Source organism: Sciurus vulgaris (assembly GCF_902686455.1).
Source record: "Sciurus vulgaris genome assembly, chromosome: 19".
NCBI classification, from domain to species: domain Eukaryota; kingdom Metazoa; phylum Chordata; class Mammalia; order Rodentia; family Sciuridae; genus Sciurus; species Sciurus vulgaris.
The window spans coordinates 2,157,553-2,177,105 of NC_136480.1; the positions used below are offsets into that span (position 1 = coordinate 2,157,553).

General features: G+C 43.4%; 1 protein-coding gene across 2 annotated transcripts in view; it reads left to right on the forward strand.

The window, feature by feature from the left end:
* TXNRD3 (thioredoxin reductase 3) overlaps positions 1–18,931 on the forward strand; it is a 43,010-nt gene extending 24,079 nt beyond the window's left edge. Inside the window, exons 11-16 of one of the 2 annotated variants that reach the window (XM_079122123.1) lie at positions 6,989–7,065; positions 7,590–7,746; positions 9,879–9,986; positions 14,536–14,631; positions 17,772–17,906; positions 18,270–18,931. In XM_079122123.1, coding sequence (XP_078978249.1) covers positions 6,989–7,065; positions 7,590–7,746; positions 9,879–9,986; positions 14,536–14,631; positions 17,772–17,906; positions 18,270–18,332 — 636 coding nt within the window. In that variant the 3' untranslated portion in view covers positions 18,333–18,931. The remainder of the gene's footprint in view (positions 1–6,988; positions 7,066–7,589; positions 7,747–9,878; positions 9,987–14,535; positions 14,632–17,771; positions 17,907–18,269) is intronic. The other variant, XM_079122122.1, reaches the window with a different exon arrangement.
* The last annotated feature ends 622 nt before the right edge of the window (positions 18,932–19,553 follow it).

Below are 19,553 nucleotides of genomic sequence, written 5' to 3' on the forward strand. Positions count from 1 at the left end.
TGATGAAGATTCGGACCTATTTTTTCTTACATTTGGTGAAGGGTTTCAGGTCTAAGTCCTCGGTCCTTAATAAGTGGCTGATGATGTATAATTGTGGGGGTGGGGTGGGGAGGTAAGAGAAGAATAGAGGCACTGTGGATTATGTAGAGAGAAATGGGGCGAGAGGGGGTGGGGGAAGGAAAGATAGTAGACTGAGACAGATATTATTACCCTGTGTACATGTACCTTTACATGAATGGTATAAATGTACATTGTGCACAGCCATAGAAATGAAAGTTGTACTGCATTTGTGTACAATGAATCAAAACGCAGTCTGTAAAAATTAAAAAAAACATAGTTAAAAAAAAAGAATACCATGGTACAGTATATGTAATTGTAACTGCATAGAACATACTTTAAAAAAAATATTTATTTATTTATTTATTTATAGTTGTAGATGGGCAGAACGCCTTTATTTTATCTGTTTATTTTGATGGGGTGCTGAGAATCTAACCCAGTGCCTCACATGTGCTAGGCAAGCGCTCCACCACCCCTAGAACAAAATCTTGAAGCAATGTATGGAAATGTTATTGTTGCTCACTTCTGGGGAATTAGGTATTTTATATATATCTTCATTTGCAAATGTTGGCAGTAAACACTGAATGTATTTTATAGTTAAAAATAACAGTAAACAATTTTTCTTTCTGAAGAATAAACGATACAAAATTCTGAAACATTTTGACTTGCCTATGGAATATTTTAGATGCAAACAGTCCTTATATGATTATAGTTTTGACAGAAACTATACATTTTTTTACGAACTGTTATATACATAATATTTTAGCATAATTTTAACGTAAAAAGGATCAAAAAATACATGAAAAAGTGAAAAAACAAAAACCAAGAGATTTTGATTAGGATTACATTGGCTGCATAAATCATTTAGAAACACTTGACTTCTTGGCAATATTCAGTCTTCTAATCATCCATGAACATGGCATAGATTTCCAACAAAGTTAATATATTTCTATTAAATTAATTTTATTATTTTATTAAATGTATTTTATTTCTAACAAATTTATTTAATTATTATTACTTTATTATTTTAAATTAGTTCTATGGATATCAAGAGAACATCTGTTAGATTCATTCCTACGCATATATTTGTATGTAATTGCAAGTGTTTTTTGGAAAAAATATACGAATTTAACTATGGCTGGTATGTAGAAATGGTGATTTTTGTGTTTAAATTTAGTATTCAGTAATCTTGCTAAACTCATTTAATAATTTATTCTTAGGTGATTTTAGATTTACTGTATACAAGTTCGTTTAACTCGTGAATATTTAAAGTTTTGCTTCCTGCTTTCCTACTGTAACACGTTTTCTCCCGAGTATGTGCATGAGCAAGTACCTGCAGTACCATATTAGTAAGAAATGGCAATTGCAACAGTCGTGACTTGTTGTCAGTATCCACAGGAAAGTTTTCAGTGTTTCATTATCGGAGAAGTAATGTTTTCTGCAAGGTGTCAGCAGATGATCAAGTTAAAGACATTGTTTCCTATTTGTTTCTTTATGTTGTGGTTTGGATATGAGGTGTCCCCCAAGGTGCACAGGTTGCAGGATCCGTCCCTGGTGTAGCGTTGGGAGGTGGGATTGGGGAAGAGATGAGGCTTTGACCTCATCTGTGGGTTCATCCATTCAGGGTTTAGACAAACAGATTATTTGGAGGAGGGTCTTGGGGCTGCCCATTGGGACTTCTTCCTCTCGGCTGCTTTTCTAGGTATTTTGGCCGTGATGTGAAGCTGACTAAAATACTTTATTTTAAAATTAGGAATGGGTGTACAGTTGTAATAATGGCTGTTTTCCAGCTGTTGACGATCTTTTCGTTCTTTAATCTCATAATGTATTTGATGGCATTGATATTCTCATGTTTAGTCAGCTTTGGGTGATGCTAGGTTGGGTTATTTAGATTTTTTGCCTCTATATGTATGAATCATACGGCCATATGATTTTCCTTTCACATATTGAACTTTTTTCTAGTTAAGTTTCAAGGTGATCGTAGCCCATAAAAGAAGTCAGGAGTATCTTTTTTTTTTTTTTTTTTTTTCTATTTCTGGCAACATCTGTGTGATATTTGAATGGGTTTTTATGTTGTTGGGATTCTCTGATGTGACCATATAGATCTAGAATTTTCTAGGAGATATATTTTAACACTGATTCTGTTTGTTTAATGATCAAAGAATTTTTTTTTTTTTTTTTGGTACTAGGGATTAAACTCAGGGGCACTTGACCACTGAGCCACATCCCCAGCCCTATTTTGTATTTTTTTATTTAGAGACAGGATCTCACTGAGTTGCTTAGCACCTCACTTTTGCTGAGGCTGGCTTTGAACTCAAAATCCTTCTACCTCAGCCTCCTGAGCCACTGGAATTATAGGCATGCTCCATTGTGCCCGGCAAATGATCAAAGAATTTTTAAAGATGTTACATTATTTTCCCTGAGTTACTTTCAGTAGATTATATTTTTCTAGGATTAGTCCATTTCATCTAAGTTTTCAAATGTATCTGTATAAAGTTGTTCAGGATATCTACCTTTTAAAAGTTATTGATATTTGAAATGAGGCATAATTTACATGTAAACATGCACACATCTTAGATACACAGTCTAAATGGTTTGGACAAGTGTACCTGTTCACACAGTCCACACTCCTTCAAAGGCGGCAAAACATGACCGTGAGTCCAGAATCCTCTCCTGAGCCCCTTCCCAGTCCCCACCCCTCACCAACCACTGCTCCGATTCTGTTACCACGGACTGCTATTGCCCTTCCTCAGCACCCCATAAACAGAACCGGACACCATGTGCCCTTCTTCTCAGTACATGGTACTCCTTCAGGTTGGTGATTTTAGGATTCATCCATGTTGTGTGCACATTCTTTGTTCTCTTCCTGCATCCATTAGATGAGTAGAGCAGTTTATTTCCTTTCCTGTGTTGGGAAAGCCTTGTTCTTTTCAGCTTTTTTTGGGGGCTATTGTGATTAAAACTACTGGGAATATTTCCTGTTTAAAACGTTCTGTGGGCTGGGCATGGTGGTGCACGCCTGTCATCCCAGCGACCCAGGAGGCTGAGGCAGGAGGATCTCGAGTTCAAAGCCAGCCTCAGCAACTTAGCGAGTCCCTAAGCAACTTAGTGAGACCCTGTATGTAAATAAAATGTTAAAAAGGGCTGGAGGTGTGAGTCAGTGGTTGAGTGTCCCTGGGTTCAATCACCCCCCCCCCAAAAAAAAGAAGATTTTTTGTGTTCTTGTACGAATTTCTCTTGGATGAATATCCAGGAATGATGTGGCTTGATCATAGGATATTTCCACACTTTATGAATCGTTAGAATTATTTTTGCAGTGCCGGTGAACCTGCAATGAAAGCACTCAAGCTCTCAGCCAGATCGTACCATTTTGTTTTTGCTTCAGCCAGGGTGGGGTTTGTGGGTCTTATATGCTCACCGGTCTTCCATGTTCTCCAACTTTCGTGGTAGCCATTCTGGTGGTGGGTGGTGGACTCTCGCCCTGGTTTTAATTTGCATTTTCCTGGTGACCAGTGACGTACAGCACTTTTCCTGGTTCTGTCTGGACATTCGTATATCTTCCCTTATGAAGTGTCCACTCAAGTCTTTGGCCATTGTTGGTGGATTATTTGAATTCTTGGTCCTGTATCTCAGGAACCCTGTAAACATCTTGGGTATATTCATTCTTCAGATACACGTATTACGAATAGTTTCTTCCCATCTGTGACTTGCCTATTTATTTTTAATAGTATCTTTTGATGAGCAGATGTTTTTAAATTTTTATGAAGCCTGGTTTCTGCTTTTTCTTTTATGGTTAGTGTTCTCTGTAGTTCTGAGAAATCTTTGCTTCCCCAAAGGTCATGAAGACATCTCTGTGCTTTCCTTCTGAAACTTTACTGTTTTATTTTTTATGTCTACAGTCCTCCTTGAATTAATTTTTATGTATGGTGTGGTGTAAGAATTGAGGTTCTTTTTCTTCCATATCTGGTACCATTTGTTGAAAAGTCTTCCCTTTCTCCATTGAATTATCTTGATGCTTCTGTTGAAATCATTCAACATTTAACTGTGCAATCTTCAGCCACAGACTATTTGTCTTTTTGTACTTTTCCCCAAGGACCACATGGGTTAGATTCCTGAAATTTTGTTTTGTTTTGTTTTGGTACCTGGGAATTGAACCCAGGGGTGCTAACCACTGAGCCACATCCCCAACCCTTTTTATATTTTATTAGGAACAGAGTCTTGCTGACTTGCTTAGGGCCTCGCTAAGTTGCTGTGGCTGGGTTTGAACGCTCAATCCTCCTGTCTCAGCCTCCTGAGTCGCTGGGATTATGGGTGTGTACTCTACCACACCAGCAGATTATTGAAGCTTTGCAGTAAGTTTTAGATCAGGCAGAGGAAAAACTCCAATTTTCTTTATGGGCTTTACATTTCCCTGTGTTTTAAAAGCAGCCTTTCAGCTTCTAAAAGGGTCTGCTTGGATTTTGATTGGGTTGTATTTATTTTATAGATCAGGTTGGAAGGACTGATAGGTTTTGTTTTGTTGGTGCTGGGGACTGAACCCCGGGCCTCATGCAAGCCAAGCGCATGTCTCCCACGGAGCCACACTCTGGCCCCAGATGAACTGCCATCTTAACAGACCTCACGTATCTTTCCATGTACTTATTTATTCCTTTGTTTCTTTTCATGATGCTTATCATTGTGTTCTAGAACTCTTTCACACATTTTGCTAAACTTCTTTCAGTATTTCATGATTTTTCAAGCTACTGTAAATGGTGTTTTAAAAAATTTTAATTTTCAATGGTTTTTTTGGTAGTATACAGAAATGTGAATATGGGGGACTTATTGACCTGGTAGTAAGTAGCCGCTTAGGGTTTATGTCTACAAGTGAAAACAGCTTTGTTTAATCCTTTCCAATCTGCAAGCTTTTTGTGTATTTCTTTCCTCGTTGCAGGGGTTAAGAACCTCTAGGCCAGTGTTAACTAGGAATTGTGAGAGACTCCCTTGTCTGATTCCCAATCTTAGGAGTGAAGCATTCAGTCTTCCGTCATTGCTAGGAGGTGACCTGTAAGTTTTTTACACGTGCCTTTTATTCAGTTGAAGAACTTTCTAAAAATTCTTCATGTCTGAGAATTTTGTTTTCATTATGAAGGAGTGTTGAATTTTGTCAAATGCAGCTATTAGGATGATTATTATTTTCTTCTTTATCCTGTTAAGGATGAATTATATTGATGGATTTTGTATGTTAAATTTGTATTCAGGGGACAAATTCCACTTGGTCATGATATTCTTTTTATATGTGTTTCTGAATTCAGTTTGCTAACATTTCATTAAGAATTCTACATCTATGTTTGTGAAGAGTAGGGACTAATGTGATTTTCTTTTCTTTTAATGTCCTTATCTGTTTTGTTCTTGATTTTGCAATAGTGGGGGAGAAACCCAGGGCTTCTCACGTGATAGGCAAGCATTCTACCCCTGAACTATGTCCCTGGCACTTTTTATTTTTTATTTAGAGCTGTCGGTCTCACTAAGTTGTCCAGACTAGCCTCAAAGATTGTAAAATATTAGTATTGTTTCTTAAGCGTGCCAAAGACTTTAAGCAGAAAAGCCATCTGGGTTTGGAGTTAATCTATAGGAACTTTATATATTGTAAATTTTGTCATTTTAATGCATATAGGGTATATCAGTTTGCTAGGTCGGTGAATGGTTTGGATCTGAAATGTCCCCCAGAGGCCTATGTATTAAAGGCTTGGCTCCTAGCTTGGTGCTCTTAGAAGGTGGTAGAACCTTGAAGTGGTGGAGCCTAGTAGAAGGAAGTTAGGTCATTGTGACCTTGACTTCCTGTTTGTCTTTTTGCTTCCTGGCCACCATGAGGTGAACAGGCCTCCCCGACTGTGTGTTCCCTCAATGATCTCTCACCAGAGATCCAGAGTAACAGGGGCAAGTGACCATGAAATGAAACCTCTGAAACTGCCAGCCAAAATAAACCTTTCCTTTTCTTAAGTCATCTATCTCAGGTATTTTGTCATAGTAATGGAAAGCAAGGGCCATAATAACCAAATACTCCAAACTGACTGGCTTAATCAACATAACTTTATTTTATCTCAGTTCCAGAGACTGTAAGTTCATGATCAAGTAGTCATGACATTTGTTTTTGCTTGTGATTCTCTTTGGCTTGCAGATGACTGTCATCTTACTGTGGCCTCTCCTCTGTTTGATGGTTTTCTATATCCTCATCTCTTCCTCTAAGGACTTTACTCCTATTGGATTAAGATTGTGTTAGTCAACTTTCTGTTACTGTAACAGAATATCTGAGATAATTCAACATAAAAGGAGGAAAAGTTTCTTTTGAGTTTTGCAAGTTTAGAGCATTGCAAGTTTCATTACATGGTCTCTTGACCTCATTACTTTGGTGCCTGTGACCAGGTAGAACATCATGGCAGAAGCATATGGTGGAAGAAGCTGCTCACCTCATGGTGATCAGGAAGCAAAAAGAGTAGAGGAAGAGACCAAAGTCCTATAATTTCCTTGGAGGGCATGTCCCCACCTCTCAAAGACTCTATTACCTCTCAAGAGTGCCAGAGGCTGGGGACCAAGCCTTTAAAACAAGGGCCTTTGGGAGACCCGTGTCCAAACCATAGTAGGGACAAACCTGTGTGATCTTATTTTACCTTAATTACTTCTTTATAGGCCCTGTCTCCAAGTATTGCCACCATCTAAGACACTTGGATTAAGACTTCAGCATGTAGACATGGTTCAGCCCACAACATAGACTTACCCAGACTTTTGTGTGTAAGATTAGTAAGTTGTACTTGGAAGAACTCCTTCCCCTAAGCTAACCAATATACCGGCATAGATTGCTCATACTTCATTATTGTCCTTTGAATGTCTGAAGAATTTTTAGTGATGTGCCCTATTATGGAGAATTTATGTTTTTGATCTTCCTCTAAATAAGGTTTTGCTCGCCATTGGTCGTGACTCCTGTACAAGGAAATTAGGCTTGGAGAAGATTGGTGTCAAAATCAACGAGAAGTAAGTGTGTGGGATCATGGCCCTGTTGCCACACAAAGCAAAATTGGCTGTAGGTTCCCTCTTGGAAATTCTCATATAATTGCTAAGATATAAAATTTTAATGCTTTAAATTTATCTCCCAATAAGTACCATGCCTGCTCTGTATTAATTCCTTCATCAATCAATCAGTTACTCCTATTGTTATCTTAAAGAGTCCAGGCATTCAACAACAATTAAAAAAATAACTGAAAAGATATTTACCTGTTGAGATTTTGATGAATTTTTACGTTCTTAGGGAAGGAGAAAAATTCCAGAGCTGCCTGTGGGGGAAGTCTGGAGACAGTCACAGAGCAGGGTACATGACTTAAGGACCAGAGACATTTTCTTCTTATTTGAAACCACTTATTTTATAGATTATTGATAACCTGAGGTGTACAAGTTCTTAGAGGGAAGACTTTGCTCTGTGTATTCAGTCTTTTGAAATAGTGTTATTCAGCCCATAACTTAGTCACTATAATTTTTTTTTCCTTTTCAAACACTACGAGGAATGGCAAGATACCAGTAAATGATATGGAACAGACCAACGTGCCCCACATCTACGCCATTGGCGATGTGTTAGAGGGTAAACCAGAGCTGACTCCTGTTGCCATCAAGGCTGGCAAGCTGCTAGCTCGAAGACTCTTCGGGGCCTCTTTAGAAAAAGTAAGTTTCCTGTAATCCCAGTGACTTGGGAAGCGTGAGGCAAAAGGATCCCAAGTTCAAGGCCAGTCTTAGTAACTCAGTGAAAACCCAAACAACTTGGTGAGACCCTGTCTCATCAAAATCAACAGGGCTGAGGATGTAGCTCAGTGATAAAATACCCCTGGATTAAATCCCTAGTACCAAATGGAAAAAAAGGTAAGTTTCTTACTAATGTAAGTTTCTTATTGTCATCCTGTGTGTGTGTGTGTGTGTGTGTGTGTGTGTGTGCGCGCGCGCGCGCGCTGGGGATTGAATCCCAAGCCTCGTATATGCTAGACAACTGCTGTACCACAGAACCTCATTCCCAGCCTTAATAATATCTTGATCAAAATTTTGATTTAAAAAATCAGCATACATAACTGATACCTTGTATGCTTGTTTTCCAAGTAAATGGTTCCTCGAGATACAATTTGCAATCAACTTACTATGTATTAAAAACAAACATTTTTTGACTTTTCACTGTGCACAAGATGTTGTTCTGGGTGATACACAGAAGCTTGCCGTGGTCCCAGCCCCCGGGGCTTGCCAGGTGGGTGGAGGTCATGAGTCACACAGGCGCAGGTGAATCACAAGACAGAATATGACCAGGTGCCAGAGAGGGCTGAGTCAGTTGCTTGGGGGCCAGTGAAAGGATTTCTGAATTCTAATGGAAGGATGGGAAAGGGCTTCATAAAGGAACAGTTGCTTGGAACTGAGCAGAAGCAGCCCTCAGCCGCCAGGATTCTCTCCGTGGCTTTAGTGCCTACTTGGTGCATGAACTTGGTCAGCTCCTCTCACTTCTCAGGACCTCAGGTTCACCATATGTAAAGCCAGTTCACATCCTGTGATCCCATATCCTGGGTAGTCTTTGTAGGATGAGTCATTCAGAGGGGAAGCAAAGGCCTTTTCTGGTAGGTAGGCTGGTAACTCAGATAAGAGCGCAGCAGGGTGCAGTGCTCTGTTTGTGCTGAGGCGTGAGGAGTGCTAAAGGTGCTGTCCCCACAGAGAAGAACTGTCCCACCCACAGCGCATACAGCACTCTCAGGTGACCACGCACAGAACAGCTGGGGATAGCAGAGTCCGTTCGGGAAGGACTCTGGAAAATTGATAGGGTGTCAAATCATCAGAAACCCCTGAAGCTCCTGTAAAGAATCATAAAGCCTTCTCTAGGCCATGGGGAACCAACAAAGGCCTTAACTTCTGCCAAGCTTTCTTCTAGAAAGATGACAGACCACAGAGAGAATACTAGAACAACCACCTGCATAAACCTGTCACCCCGACTCCACGGTAACTCATGCGCCATGTTTGCTCTCTCCTCCTCTGAATGTGTGGAACGGTGTGGATCCCTCTGGGAGGCATCTCCCTCCCAGGTGGCAGGGCCACCTGAGGTACCCCTCTCTTTCCACAGTGGGTCCGCAGGAGCTGCTGGAAGACCACGCAGTGTCCACAGTCTCCCTGAAATGTCCACTTTTCTCTCACTCAGTGTGATAAGGGCTCTGAAGATGGCTCTGTCCTGACCACAGGACTTCAGAGATGACCACACTCCTCCTGGCCCTTGTGATATGTTAGCACCACACACACACACACACACACACACACCCATGCTATCTTCCCTTGATGTTTGGGGACAGTCACTCACTCCAGCACTGTTGAGCTACCTGTTGACTTAGCCTCCCTATGACTTACGCAGTGGCCGAGGGGTGGTCTCAGCTTTCAGTGCAGTGGCGTAGTTCAAGGTCACCTGGAGAAGGAATCCAGGAGGGCAGGTCTAGATCACGGGGGTGGGGAAAAACACACATTGTGGAGCATTACTTTCTAGGGACAACTGAGCAGCACCCACCTCTACCCCTTGGTCTTCATACTTCCAGCAGGTCTGGACTTTGGGAGAGCGAGTCCCGGTCACTGGTGGTCACCCAGCATGTGGGCTCTGCCCTCGGGTCAGGGGCTCATGCCTGTCCTCTGTTAGTAACTTAGATTGTCGCTGGAATTGTCGATGTCGTCAGAATCAGTTACCTTTAACTGGACTCATTTGTTATCCTTTTATAAATATTTGCAGTATAGATTTTTGCTGAAAAAGTGTCACCAAGTAAGAGTATAATGTGCTTATCTTTCAGTGTGATTACATTAATGTTCCAACTACCGTGTTCACACCTCTGGAATATGGTTGCTGTGGATTTTCTGAAGAAAAGGCTATTGAAGTATATAAGAAAGAGAATCTGGAAGTAAGATTGGGTTTTATTATTTCCTTTTGTAAGCATTTACCTCCTAATCAACCCATTTATCTTTGCAGTCACTTTTTATTTTGTTATTTTGCAAGTTGCTATAGTGGTTTTATTTTAGGAAATCATATTCCTATTGGAGGTGAATTAGAAATTAATTTAAACTTTCTAGCAAACTAATAAGAATACAACTGGGGGAAGAAGGGAGCCGAATATGTAAATTAGGACTTTTGAGTTACAAGTATCAAAGTTCTACTTGAGCACGCTTGTACAGTGAAGTGCAAGGTCATCTTTAGATCTTTGGGGAGGTGGGCATGGCGGCACCTGCCTGTCATCCCAGTGGCTCAGGAGGCTGAGGCAGAATGATCTTGAGTTCAAAGCCAGCCTCAGCAGCAACGGGGCCCTAAGCAACTCAGCGAGACCCTGTCTCTAAATGAAATACAAAGTAGGGCTGCGGATGGGGCTCAGTGGCCAAGTGCCCCTGGGTTCAATCCCCAGTGCCCCCCGCCCCTGCAAAACAGAAGGATCTTTGGGGAATTCTAGGCTAGAAGTGAATCAAGGCATTGGAAGACCATCTCAACTTTTTCTTTTACTTCTTTGGGATCTGTGTGCATGTATGTATGTGTGCACGCAGTTACTCTGTTTTAACAGAGAGATTTTTTGTTTCTTTTCGAAACTGGAAATTGAACCCAGGGGTGCTTAACCACTGAGCCACCTCCCCAGTCCTTTTTGTATTTTATTTAGAGACAGGGTCTCGCTCAGTTGTTTAGGGCCTCACTAAGTTGCTGAGGCTGGCCTCCAACTTGCGATCCTCCTGCCTCAGCCTCCCAAGCTGCTCAGATGACAGGCATGTGCCACTGCGCCTGGCTGTGGATAGATTTTATTGCCCCTGGAATGCACGTAGCAGTGAGAATATGGCCTTTCTTCTGCTCCTTGTTCATCCTGTAGTTCTGATCTTAGGAGACCCTGATCTGGTAGACTGTTTCTCGGTCATAATTGCACATCACGGGGGAGGACATTTGGCTGCCTGCCTTGGGTCAGGCATCCCCCCACTCTTTTGGGAGCCTGCACTACTGATGGCCTTGGGGCAAGTCAGATAAGCAGCCCCAGGGTGGTCTGCTGGCTATGCACTGTTCAGATTCCCCGAAAGATGTCCTCCAGCCATAACAACTTTAAGAACATTTTATTGCATAGAATTTTGGTAGGTAGCTGAATTCACCTTCTACTGCATACCCTCTAACATAGGAAGGAGAAGCAGAAATAAAAAGACTCTAAAAATCATTAATATTTGCTATTTTAAGAAAAAAGTATTTAAAATCTTAGTCCCTTTCCTTGATGGCATTTTAATTGTATAATTTAATTTATTACTAGGAATTTTCTTTAAATCATAACACTGCTATTTTCTAGTTCACTGGCCTAAGGACATACTTCTGTTTACATTTCCAGGGGTGGGAAAATGTATGATTAAAACTTGAGCCTGAAATCCCAGCGACTTGGGAGGCTGAGGCAGGAGGATTGCAAGTTGGAGGCCGGCCTCAGCAACTTAGTAAGGCCCTGAGCAACTTAATGAGACCCTGTTTCTAAATAAAACATTAATAGGGCATCCCTAGTACCAAAAACAACAACAAAAAATCTTTATAACATTATTTTAGATAGATGCTTTGAGACTTTGTATTTTACTTTCAGTATTTGCAGTAATGAGCCATCCTGTTAGGTGTTGGGTTGTAGAAAATTAATGAACATAATTATGGATTTAATGGTTTTAAAATCATTTGCAGTCAGTGAGAAATTAAGATAGAAAGGCAGGTTCGTGAGTAGATGGATGTGGAAAGAAAGCCACACCCCAGATAAAGGAAGGATTTTATCAGAAATAAGTTCTCCAAGTCTGCAGGCTTACTTTTAGGTATTTCCCCTCAGGCTTACTGCAAATCCACTCACCTATTTTATTTACTCAGATTTTGCATTTTCACAGAACCAACAATTTGATCGATTTAGGTTTTTAATTCCTATTATGGAAGCATTTGGGGAACCTCCAATGTGGTATTCAGAAAACTAACAGAAGAAAACATCTCTAGTACTAAATAAGATCTTCACCTAAAGATTGAAATAGCATACCTTCTTCCAGAGAAATCGATGGAGCATGATTGACCCAGACATACCCTTTGTTGAAGCTATTGATCCTTCAGAATCCAGGCAGAGAAAGCTGGTCATCCCCTGTGGGACAGAGAACCAGGCAGACCTCAGACTTTTTCATAACAATATGCTGCGCTAAAGACATGAGTGATGTTTGTTAACTTTTGAGGAAAAAGTATAGACTTTAAAAAACTGTCAAGGATGATGTCTAATCTGTTCAGGCTGCTCCAACAAGTTACCAAAACTTGGTAGCTCATAAACAACAGATTTATTTCTTACAGTTCTGGAGGCTGAGGATCCAAGATCAAGGCAGATTTGGTGTCTGGGGAGGGACCTCCTTTTGGTTCATAGATGGCTGTCTTTTCAATGTGTCCTCAGCTGGTGGCGGGAACAAGGTGGCCCTCTGTGACCTCTTTTATGGAGGCGCTAATCACGTTGATCAGGGCTCCCCGTTACCCCAAGACCTCCCAAAGGGCCCACCTCCCTGCCCTGGAGGTTAGTATTTCAACATAGGAATTTGGGAAGGACACACCATTAAGACTATAGTAGATGAACAGCAATAACATTTGACAAAGAAAAACAAATGGATGAGTAGCAAGTAACCCGGAGATTTAAAAAACAGTCAAGCAGCTGTAGGAGAAGGCAAGACACCAGTCTCATGTTACATCAAAGTATGAAAATCTCAACAGTGGCTGATACCATGCTTCTCTGGAGGGGGACCTGGACAGATAGGTGCGGGGGTCAGCCAGAGGAAGTGGACTGTTTGAAAGTCCATTTAAGAGACAATGAGATCTGTGCCTGCTACCACTCTGCAGGGTGCTGTCCCCAGACTGGCGAATATCTGGAAGGGCGCGCTTTGGAGAGGGTGAAGACCCAGGGTCTCTTGACCAGGGCCACTAGGAAGGACAGGAGGCCTGGGGGCTAGAGCAGCACATCTAAATGAACAAACATCACTGGCACTGCAGACCTCTCCTCCACGCAGATCCCAGAAGTCTGGTAACCAGCCCTTCATCCTGTTCTGCCCAGAGATTGATGGAGTCTTATTTCTACAGGGGCTCTAAGAAGCCCCCAGGCAACATGAATAGGGGTTCCCAAGTAAACCCTCCCACTTAGATCATCTGACAGTGAAGCTCAAATCCAGTGAACCCTGAATTCAAGATCAGAGTTTAGGAACTATTTTGTCTTCAATTTTTTAAAAAACGTGTTATAATTTGCTTAAACTAAAATTCAGGTTTTTTTTGTGTGTGTACTGGGGATTGACCCAGGGACAGTCTACCACTGAGCTATATCCCCAACCCTTTTTATTTTGAGACAGGGTCTCACTAAATGGCTGAGGCTGGCCTTGGACTTGAGATCCTCCTGCCTCAGCCTCTGAAGTGGCTGGATGCCAGGCATACGCCACTACTCTCAGCCTACTGATACCTTTTTAATAAAAATTTTACTTAGATGTATGTGTGCACAGCAATGGGTACTTCCCTAACATTTAAAATGACTGTCTGGTGGATTTTTTTTTTTTTTTTTGGTACCTGGAATTGAACTCTGGGGCACTTGATCACTGAGCCACATCCTCAGCCCTATTTTGTATTTTATTTAGAGACAGGGTCTCACTGAGTTGCTGAGGGCCTCCCTTTTGCTGAGGCTGGCTTTGACCTTGCCATCCTCTTGCCTCAGCCTCCTGAGCCATGGGGATTACAGGTGTGCACCATCGCACCCAGTTGAATTTTTTTTTTCCAATTTAAATTCATCCATTGTGAATCGTAGTTCAGAATACATTTCTTTTGTCCCCAAACATTAATTTTTTACCTTTGGTGTGGATGATTCACAGGAGCCACACAGGGAGAAGGTACCATCCTGAGCAAGCGGAGAGGCAGGTGAGGTTCGTTCTGCCTTTTGGAGGACTGAGCCAGATTGAGGACGCTAGAGGCTCCCCCAAGGCGCTGGCATGAGGTCTCAGGGGATGGGAACTTGAAGGACGAGGTCCCTGCTTTCAAGTGACACAGGTTACACACTTCATTTCTTCCAATGGCTGGAGCTATCTTATTTCATCCAGTCTTCCTAGATTTTGTTTGAATATGAAAGCTGTAGGTAGACTCTCAAAGGTCTTTATCTTTTCAGCCCACACACGGGCCTGGTATGTTGGCTCAGTACTCTGTAAATGTCTGAAAATTGACTTCAGTTAGTAGGACATTTATTTTTTTGGCTAACAGTGGAACAAAAACAAAGTCAACACACTTACGTTTTAGCTGATATTTCAGGCGTTCTGGCCCAAATGCTCTCATCCAATCTGTCAGGTTGTGATCATCAAACTGGAAATTTCTGAATGCTATTATAGAGACTTATCTTTATAGAACGAAAGAGCATACCAAGGAGTGGTTTTTGTGTATGCTAATCTGGTGATGTCTCTGTTCTCATCTTCTAGGTGTACCATACTTTGTTCTGGCCTCTTGAGTGGACCGTAGCCGGCAGAGACAACAATACTTGTTATGCAAAGATAATCTGCAACAAATTTGACAGTGTACGTATCATGACTGGCAGGGGAAGTACTGTCATTTGATTGATGGATGGATTTTGTGGCCCTGGCGATCAAACGCAGGATTCATACATACCTGAGCTAGACCCTGAGCCCTAAATGCTTTAATTTCAAAATGCAGCTTTTATTCTTAGGGTCTGAATTTCTATGATCTCTTCAACGATAGCTTTCTTGGCACAAGTGAGCACCTTCATGGTGTCCTCCTGTTAACGTGTCTGCAGAGGGCTAGCAGTGACAGGGTGCACCCGGAGGTTAGCAGTGCCCTCTCAGAATACATCAGTGACACTTGTCCCTGTCCAGAGCCTTCCCGATCACTAGATGGTTTAGAACTGCATGCATGTGAAAATTGGCGGAGTCACCTGCACAGGATGAGGTGTGTTGTGTGCATTTTCTGAACAGACCGACGTACGTTGGAGCCTTTGGAAGGGAAAGCTTGCACAAAGCGGGACTCTGGGGACAGAGCCCAGCGCGGGCAGTTTTGCATTAAAGAGGCAGCAGCGGGTCCCATCGCTAGGGGCCCTCTGCCCCATGGCCCAGGGGGAGAGTGTCCTTCCTGTGTCAGCTAAGAACTCAGCTTGCCAATGACTTGCTCCTTAAAGAATACCAAATGCAGGGCTGGGGCTCAGTGATAGAGCGCTTGCCTAGCACGTGTGAGGCACTGGGTTCAAGTCTCAGCACTGAATATAAGTAAATAAAATAAAGGTCCATTGACAACTTAAAAAAAAAAAAAAAAAAAAAAAAAAAAAAACGAATGTAGAAAGTAGCACAAAGACTTGGTTCTTGTTTTGAGAGTTTATACTGTGGGATTGGCGGTGGCTCAGTGGCAGAGTGCTTGCCTAGCATGCACATGACCCTGGGTTCAGTCCCCAAAACTGAGAGGAAGGAAAATAAAGCACTTATAATCCATCCGGGAAAGTAAAACCAGATAAATTGGAACAACAGCAGGTGACATTTACATCAAGTTTTCTGAGTCAAACAGTCACCATCACATTGAAATCTCTCTTAATCTTGTATAACAGAAAACAGGTGCCCCAGGCCACTATCCCAGTAGTACGGGCCCACTGCCTGTGAGGAGAGGCCTGCCAGAACTCTCAGTCCCTTGGTGGCTGCACTTGTCTGCAGGACAGTTGTGACCAACAGGGAGATTGCTCACAGTGGCCCAGAAACCTGCCAAGGTGGGACAGACTCACAGCTATGCTCTGAGGGTTGGTGGTCACTGTTTTGGACTGTATTCTGGATCTTTTTTTACTACTGGGGATTGATGCCAGGGGCACTTGACCACTGAGCCACATCCCCAGTCCTCCTTACATTTTATTCAGAGATACGGTCTCACTGAGTTGCTTAGGGCCTCGCTAAATTGCTGAGGCTGGCCTCTAATTTGTGATCCTCCTGCCTCAGCCTCCTGAGCTGCTGGGATGACAGGCATGTGCCACCACACCTAGATTCTGGATCTTTATGGATAAGTTGTCAGACGTTAATACTGTGACATTTGTGGGCCGCATTTCCAGAAGGAGCAGGCTGGGCTGTCCATTGTGTTGCCACCCCCTGAGGTGAAAGGAAGTGGAATTTGGTCAGTAGGGGTGTCTTGCTGGGACAAGATCTGTAGCCTCTTCACAGAGTTGTCGCCTGGCCATCAGCCTGAGGCAACATTCTAGGACTTGCCTCCCATTTTTGAGCACCTCCTGCTCTGTCCCTTACCACGTCCTGCTCACCGTCAGCTCCTACCCAGATACCCAGGTTGTGTCCTCACTCACTTGTCCACTGGTTACCAGAGAACTGGCCCCTTACTCCATCCAAATGTCCCCGTTCTCTCCCTGCCTCCCTCCCTCTCTCCCTCCCTCCCTCCCTCCCTCCCTCCCTCCTTTCTTTGTATTTTTGCAGTCCTGGGAAGGACCCAGGGCCTCGCTCGTGCTAGGCAAGCGCTCTCCCTTTCAGCCACAGCACCAGCCCCAAACCTCCATTTTTTGTATGTACTTGTGGGACGGACACAGCATTTTCCTACAGCTTCATGCACAAATTGCATACGAGGCTCCCCTGGCCAGGAACTTACCTTCCTTTTCATTTCTGGGTGGTGATCTGCATAGATGTCCTCACTTTTTTCTGGGCTGTGTCCCCTGCTTACCAGGTGGCTGTACAACACGGAGCCTCCCAGCTCCAGGTCAGCACCTTCCACTGGACCCTGGAAGGTATACTTGTCTCCTCAGCCCAGGTGGCCTCTGTCTGCTCCCCTGCACCTGTTCTCAGAGCCCCACGGAGTCACACCTGCAGACGTGAGATTGTCTGCTCTGAAGCCTGGATTTGTCTCCAGAGCCTGCGTAGGCCACGGTGCCTAGTCGGTCTGGCCGCTTAGCTCTTTTACACACTTCCGCTTCATCTTTTTGCACACTTTTTCTATTGAAGATCAAAAATGAGGAGCTGGGGTTGTGGCTCAGTGGTAGAGCACTCGCCTAGCACTGGGTTCTGTCCTCTGCACCACATGACAAAGGCCATCGGCAACTATATAAAAAAAAATTAAAAAAAGAAAAGAAAAAATGCAGTTCAGAATCTGCTGAGGAAATACTGACCAAGAACAGCCTATGCTGCACGCTGACCTTGGAACTTGACTGTGAGTCTTGCTTCTGACCTCAGAGCGCTGCTCCTCCGCGCACCGAGACCTCGGGGCACGTAGACCTGGGTGACAGCCTTGTGTTGGCTATTCCTTGCTTTCTGCTTCATGAGGCGCGGGGCGCCTTGCTTCCTGGGCTGGCTGTCTCTGCCTTTGCAGCAACATCCAGCGCCTTAGAATTATCCCAGTGTCGGACTTTAATTCAGATTTGTTATGTTGTTGTTTAGCCCTATCTCAGCATAATTCCGAAATTTACATCATACTAATGAACTCCTTCATGCAGTGGGTAAATTGCTTGTTCTAGTAAATTTGAGTGCAAATTAACTCTGGATGTGCATTTACTGGCTCATTTAACAGATTCTTACAGAGGCTCCCTTTCACTGTAATGTTCTCTGCTCGGTTCAACATTAGAGTCCTCCTGTAGGAGAGGCTGTAAATTTTAACTGAACTTGGAGTGAATAGATTCCTTTTCAGACCATTAACCTCTTAGGATTCTCTTTGTTTTGTTCCTGTATTAAAGGATCGAGTGATAGGATTTCATATTCTTGGACCAAATGCCGGTGAGATTACCCAAGGATTTGCCGCTGCAATGAAATGTGGGCTCACCAAACAGCTGCTTGATGACACCATCGGAATTCACCCCACATGTGGGGAGGTAGGACATAGGGGGGTTATGAATTGACTTTAATCAGAGTACTTTGAAAAACTGTTATGGAATGGATTGTCGCACTGGGCGCGGTGGTCACGCCCGTAATCCCCGTGGCTGGGGAGGCTGAGGTAGGAGGATCATAAGTTGGAGGCCAGCCTCAGCCACTTAGCGAGGCCCTAAGCAACTCAGCGAGACCTTGTCTCTAAATAAAATTTATAAATGGCTGTGGAGGTGGCTAGGGGGTTTAGTTCCCCTGCGTTCAATCCCTGGTACCATATATATATATATATATATGGTATTCAGAATGTGTTCTTTAAAAGCAGTGATGACGTCTAAACATCTGTGTGTTGTGCTCCTTCTTGCGAACAGGTGTTCACGACTTTGGAAATCACCAAGTCCTCGGGACTGGACGTCACTCAGAAAGGCTGCTGAGGGTAGCCCTGCTGCTGTTGGGTTCTCCTTGTCGTGTTGTCCTTTCCTTCAAGGACAGCAATGCTCTGTGCCCATGACACCTGCTCTGCTGCTGGGGGACCAGTGCAGGGTCTTCACAGCACGGACATGCGCAGGGAGACAGGGAGACGGGACAGCAGCAGGGGCCTGTGGTCGTCTCGACTGACGTGAGTGGCAGTTAGGCTGCGTCCTTGACGCCCTGGCTCGGAACCCTCTGGCGAGGTGAGCCAGGGCCGACCCTCTCGTGCGTCAGACTTGACCTTCCCTCCTGGACATCTTGGACAGCACAGTTAACCTAAGCTAACTTTCAGTTGCTACTGTTTTTATTCCCGCTTTGTTGCTTCTATGAAGAAATTGTTTTCAACAGTGAAACTGGCTAGAAAAAGCCAGTTTTCCAGTGTGCAGGCCTGGAACGCACACGCGCTCCTGGGTCAGTGGCGTCTGGTTGATGCACTGAGTAGCGGACTGCAGAGGATGGGGTACAGCAGCAGAGGACCTGCACCAGCTGTGGGTCTCAGTCAGCTGTCCTCGAAGGCACAGTTCAGCCTGCTGTCCACACCCAGACTCGAGCTTCAGCCTCGTGTGCACTTCCTGGTGGCAATAGCCTTGAAGTCATTCTCTCTTGTCGGTATCTCTGGCTGGTGTGACATCTCATGCAAGACAAAAATACTTGGATTTCTTCTTGTTGATTCTTAAGAGTGATATTAAAGATGTTTTCAGTGCTATATTATGTGAGATCTGTCTTCAACTGGTGAGAATCAGCCGATCACCATCTGTGTGATGATAGACAAGTTCAGACCAACAGTGATATTCAGTGATTTCATTTGAACGTACACACGTCTGACCCTAAAAGGCCCTGAAGAGAGAGGCCTACCCCAGGCCCTTTAGACAACCTCTGTGTGCCTGAGGAAACACAGTGGCCCAATTCAAGACTCCTGCAGGCCTCTTGCTCTCTTGAGAGGTATACTAGCCATTTAGCCCAGGGCTACGTGATTCCATACTTTTGTGGTCAGAATTTCTGGGCATAAATTTTAAAAGTAAAATCTAGAACCAGCAAGCAAGTACAGAACACCACCTGCAGTCAGGCATTGTGCTGCCAACGTGGTAGCCACGGAGTCCAGGCTTCACAAAAGTCAAAGGTCTGGTGTCATATTGGGAGGAGGCCAGAGGATTCCAGCTGTTGGGTAACCCAGAGACCTTAAA